General features: G+C 45.6%; 1 protein-coding gene across 3 annotated transcripts in view; it reads right to left on the bottom strand.

Moving 5' to 3' along the window:
• The window catches only part of Tmem266 (transmembrane protein 266), a 123,905-nt gene that overhangs the window by 66,782 nt on the left and 51,306 nt on the right, over window positions 1-5,817 (bottom strand). For all 3 annotated transcript variants that reach the window (XM_031344763.1, XM_031344764.1, XM_031344765.1), the window contains exon 2: window positions 2,179-2,311. In XM_031344763.1, the coding sequence (XP_031200623.1) occupies window positions 2,179-2,216 (38 nt within the window). In that variant the 5' untranslated portion in view covers window positions 2,217-2,311. The remainder of the gene's footprint in view (window positions 1-2,178; window positions 2,312-5,817) is intronic.

Here is a 5,817-nt window from a genome sequence, read left to right as displayed (position 1 = left end):
CTACCAAACACAGCTGTGCACCAGGCTACCAAACACAGCTGTGCACCAGGCTACCAAACACAGCTGTGTACCAGGCTCAAATACAGCTGTGTACCAGGCTACCAAACACAGCTGTGTACCAGGCTACCAAACACAGCTGTGTACCATGCTATCAAACATCTCCTGATGAGAAATGCTTGGTTGGAGATCTTGGCCATCCCTTCCTGGGACATGATTGTTGGTCCTTCCTATACATTCTTGGCCCTGTCTCTGTCTCATCCTGCAGAATGTGAGAGTCTTATGTCGCTGGCCACACTATTAAGTTCAAAAGGGAAAGTAGTATGCGTGAAACAGTAGAAACTTAACATGGGGGGAAAGGGGACGTGGAGGGCCCATGCTTGGGGAATGAGAGGCCACTGACTGTCAGCCTGCTGTAGGTTGCTCTTCGGCTTTGGCACCACTTTCTGTGGTGTTTTCCCAGGTCTCTCGTTCTGAGGCTTTCTAAGGGCTGTTCCTTCCCACTCTGTGGTCTGCTATGGATCTACAAAGCATGGAGCAAGTCCCACTTGCACGCCGTGGGAACACTCTAAATTCCTAGTGTTTCTACCGTCTGAAAGCCAACAAGTGACAGAGAGTAGCAGTTGCTGGAGTCCGTAGAGCTGACCTCTTTGCTTGGGTTGTTCAAGGGTTACAGGTGGGCTATCTGGACCACCCACATGCACCAGGTAATTCCCAACTCTCAGATTTACTTTCATAGCCCACCCCCCTTAAGCCTTTGGTTTTTCCTCCCTGCCAAGCACAGATAATGGTACTCATCATAGTGTGACATTTACAAAATGACTCAAGAGCTTCAGACAGAACAGTCATCGGATGTGCAGTTTCTGTGTCTCTCAACAATTGATAGAAAAGAGTGGGTGTTTCTGGGGGAATCCCAGTTACCCCAGATGTTTCCTAAAAAGTACATGCTGGGTGGCGTTTGTTCCCTGAGGAACTGTTCGAGGAAACAGGCTTTTTTTTTTTTTTAATTGAACAAATGGAACTTTCTAATCAACGAGATGCTCTAAGAAGTCAGGAGTTATGATTCTGAAACTAACAGGGAACAATTCTAAAGGGTGTGGGGCAAGTTACATCTGCCCTCCTCACGTCTCTCCCCTCTAGTCTGCTTTTGACAGTGGCTCAGCTCCATCTCTAGCCACATGGTCATCTCAGCAGAGACTAAAAGCTTCCTTTGGTGACAGTGAAACTCTAAAGGCTCACAGCCTCATTACTGAATGTACACTTTGGTCTTGTATGTGAAGAACAGTACAGGGGAAAGTGCATTAGTGGCTCTCGTCAGCCTTCCTTGAAGGGATAAACACCACCCTTATTAGCCAGTTTGTCACATGGCATTGTGGCCTCTTCCATCAAAAGGGAGTGTGTGTGTATGTGGGGGGGGGGGGAATCTTTTCAAACCTGTGATTGCGTGTTCTGCCACGTGACTTGTTTTGGCCAATGGGATGACAGTAGGTACGATACCAGCAGAAGCGTGAGAAGCATTTGTACTTTTTGTCTGGCTCTCATCTCATGGATATCAGCAGTAGAGAGTGACCAGCCTAGTCGACTGGATGAATAGAGACACTGAGTAGAGTCTATTCTCCCCTAGATCTGCCGGCAGCTCTACAACAAAGCCCCACAGTGATGGCCGATCCCAGGCAAGATCAGCAGATCCATCTGGACGATCATCCATCCATGTGATCGTGTGTTGTGCATGTTGAGGACGGTGGTCCCAGAGCTCCTCAGTGGCATAGAGAACCCAGCCATCATACTTCTGATGGCTCAGGAGCCAGACACACAGCTACAAGGCTGGGATAGCATAGTATAACAGAAGGAATGTGGTTTTTATCTCGGTATTACTTACCAGTGAGTTGCCACCTGACTACTTAGCACACTGACACGTGTTAAGATCAAGTGCTTTGTCCACATAGCAGCTTGGGTTTTGGGAACTGAAAACAACTCTCATTTAAGAGGCCTCTGCCTGGTTTCATAAAGCCTGCATTTAGAAACCTTCCTGTGATTTCTACATTTCCTCGCAATTCCCATTTTATGACCCCCCCTTTCATTTCCTCGTGCTATTCTGAGGTTTGCTTCAGGTGCCTGAAGTGGCAGACCTTCATCACAGCAACATTCCAGATCTGGAGAGCAGGTCCTGACAGTACTTACTGAGGATTGGTCATGTTGAAAGATGTAACCAAAGCCATGCTTGTCGTGATGTCTAGTGGGGCTCAGCTGTCCTTGTGTCTGATCCTAGCATTTCCAAGTGAAGCTTTTACAAGATTCATGAAAATAGAGTGCCCTGAAATGATAAATGGGGATTTATTACCTTCAGATGCCAAACTGAATCCCTCCTAATCTCATCTAAAAATGGAGTGCTTAGCACTGCCTCCCATATAGCACTGATCTTGATGGCACTGCTGAATGGATCTTTCCGGTCATGCTTCTCTCTCCCCAGCCATCCACGATTCCTCATTTACCCATCCTATTCCCACTAAGCTGCAGGGCCCCCAGATCTCAGCATGATTTGTAATTCTGTCTCGGTTTTCTTCCCAATTGAGACTTCAATGAGAGAGCCAGCAGAGAGCAAGCTTAGGGGAACCGGCCCTACGGCCAGTCTATTGAGGGTCATAACCTCTCTCCCTCTTACCCACTCTGCTCTGTCTCTCCATCTACAAACAAGAGTAGCACCAGAACTTCCTGACAGAGACATGGGAGATGCTTGGAACAGAAGCAAATTATGTAAAGCGCTGGCTTTTATAATTGTGATTCGAAACTTTTATGGATAAAGGTGGTACAATCTGTTGAACATGATCACATTCCAGAAATTATTTGGATTATTCCAGAAATTATTTCAATTATTTTTGAAATTAATTCCAGAAATTAAAAATAAACTCTTTCTCCCCAAAAATTGGCTTAGATGGACAGTGTGAGCTTTTCTACTATCCAGTGTGACAATACCACAGACAATCCTCTGCGCGCGGGTACAGTCCTGCAGAGAGGACACAGGCAGACAGAGACTCTCTTCTGGGTGTTTTCAGACAAGCTACTATGGAGGTGGCTACAAGGGTCATCCTTTTGTAGGTCGCACTGTGCTACAAACTGCTGTTCCTACAAAACTGCTCACAGGATTAAAAACGTCATTCTCCTGACCTGACACTCTACTCAGAGAGGAGGCGCAGCTAGAGAGACAAAGGGAGACATCAGGTACATTGCACAGAAGGGAATGGCTCTCAGGATGAGAAACGCCAGAACTGACGGTCAACAAGGAGCTCAGTCTCATGATATGGGAGGAACCCTGGGAAGGGCTGGACTTTGAATGACAGCAAAGGAGACGAGAGCTCTCTAGAACTGTGCGGAGCTCAATACAGCAATCATTCAACACCAGAGGTTAACAGGGGGAACAAAGGGTTCAGAGACGATTTGGACTAGGTGAGTTTGGAAGATATCTTGTAGACATAAAGTAAGGGTTTTACCTCACCTCAGTGGACCTTAACAGAGAAGTCTAAACATTAAACAGAAGACACTCCCTAACAGTATTTTGAGGGTTACATATTAATTATACCGTAGATATTATAAAATTCGCTACCCCACCATGCACATTTAACCAATTTCAACTTCCCCTTCTTTTCATTAAACACGCTTACAATGTCTTCCCTACTGAGAGGACTGAGAGGAGATCCCCACAGCTGGGAGCGAGGTGTGGGGTCTTGGTAGACTGGCATTCCCACATGAGCACCTGCAACTCTCCAGGATGACAGCCCTTTGGAGGATTCCATGGGGCCCTTCTTGATCACACATCTCCCAGTCCGGCTGGGCAGGCAACTTAGAAGAACCCAAGCTTTCTACCAACTAACTAAAGAATAGCAAAATCCGATAACTCGCTAATTAGAAATAAGAAACACACACTATTAGAACAATATATTATGGCAAACATGAAAGAAGCAAAATGGAAGAAATTAAAATTGTAAAGAATTTTAATTTCACCTTTTGGAAGAAAAATTTCAAACATATACAACATATGCTCCCTCACCACTTAGCAATTAACAACCTCTTGTTTCTTCTATGTACTTGTCCATTTCCTGCCCCTCATGATTATTTTGAAATAAATCATAATAGATCCTGAATATCATCTTATTGAACTGAAAAATACTGACATATATAGTGCTAAGAAGCAAAAGGCTCAGCTGGGCGGTGGTGGCGCACACCTTTAATCCCAGCACTTGGGAGGCAGAGACAGGCGAATTTCTGAGTTCAACGCCATCCTGGTCTATAGAGTGAGTTCCAGGACAGCCAGGGCTACACAGAGAACCCCTGTCTCAAAACACCAAAAAAAATAAAGAGAGAGAGAGAGAGAGAGAGAGAGAGAGAGAGAGGAGGGAGGGAGGGAGAGAGAAAGAGAGAGAGAGAGAGAGGAGGGAGGGAGTGAGAGAGAGAGAGAAAGAGAGAGAGAGAGAGGAGGGAAGGAGGGAGAGAGAGAGAGAAACAAAAGGCACCTTTATTTATTAGTATACAATATTTTTATTCTTAGAGAAGTTCATACAATGTATTTTGGTCAATATCTTACTTTTCTTTTGCTGTGATAAGACATTGTGACAAAGGCAACTTATATTTTAAGAGTTCATTGGGGGCTTATAGTTGCAGAGGGTTAGAGTATGGCCATCACGGCGGGAAGCATAGTAATGTGTAGGCAGACGTGGTGCTGAAGCAGTATCTGAGAGCTTACGTCTGATCCACAAGCATGGGGCAGAGAGAGAAATAATTAGAGATGGAGTGGGCTTTTGAAATCTCAAAGCCTGCCTCCAGTGACAACCTCATCCAGCAAGGCCACACCTCCTAATCCTTCCTAAACAATTTCACCTATGGGGATCAAGTATTCAGACATATGAGCCTATGGAGGCCATTCTCACTCAAATTACAATTATATTCCTCTACCCATCTCCTCTTCAGTCTTCTTCATGTCTTCTCTATTTGTTTTTTAAGAGACTCTCACAGCAACCATCTTAGCTACCTGGTTCTTTTGCTCTTCCCACCCTCTTCCATGATCACCTCTGAGTCTTAAGTGTGGGGTGTGCTGAAAGCACATCAATCCCACAGGCGGTTGACCAGTTGTGGCTTTCTGTAACTGTCCTGCTGAAAGAAGCTTCTTTGATAAGGGGTGGGAGCTAGACTCTCTGTGGATGTAAAGCTAAGATTTCGACTGCAGTCAGAGATGACATAGGCTTAAGAGGCTGGCAGGAACAGGGTCTCCCTAGGTTCTATGGCTTTATGGGCCACGGGTAGTTGGATGAACTTACAGTCCCTGGCATGAATTCCCTCATGCTGATCAGGTCATTAAGTCCAATTTGGCGGACTCTGTGTACCTCCGTGTTGTGAGTGCCACTACTGTGCCTTTTGGTATATCTCGCCACTCTGGCTATCATGGTTCACTGGTGTTACAGTTAGGTCTATTATTAATTACTTCTCTCCATTGGAGCTTGCTCGGCTCCTTCTGAAACTGTCCGAGCTAGTCCGCAGGGAGGAGGCCTCAAGGTCAGCCCCAGATTGATTCTTCTAAATCCAGTGTCCAAAAGTGAAGTGTGTTCAGTAAGAGGACCTTCCTTCCTCTTCTGAAAGGCACCAAGGGCCATAGCAACAGACTGTATTGTCTTGGGAATCTCTCGGACTTCCCCAGGCAAAACTCAAAGGAGGGCTTCCATGCTGGCCACCGTAGCACTTGTTAAATAGTCTCGGGATTTCTTTTTGGGAAGAGATCGTGTTACCGTAATTTGTGTAATATCTGTAATTCATTCTCTCTCTCTCTCTCTC

This window comes from Mastomys coucha, unplaced genomic scaffold (genome assembly GCF_008632895.1).
Source record: "Mastomys coucha isolate ucsf_1 unplaced genomic scaffold, UCSF_Mcou_1 pScaffold23, whole genome shotgun sequence".
Taxonomy (NCBI): domain Eukaryota; kingdom Metazoa; phylum Chordata; class Mammalia; order Rodentia; family Muridae; genus Mastomys; species Mastomys coucha.
Note: the sequence above shows the minus strand (reverse complement) of the source record. Positions and strands in the feature narration are given on the sequence as shown.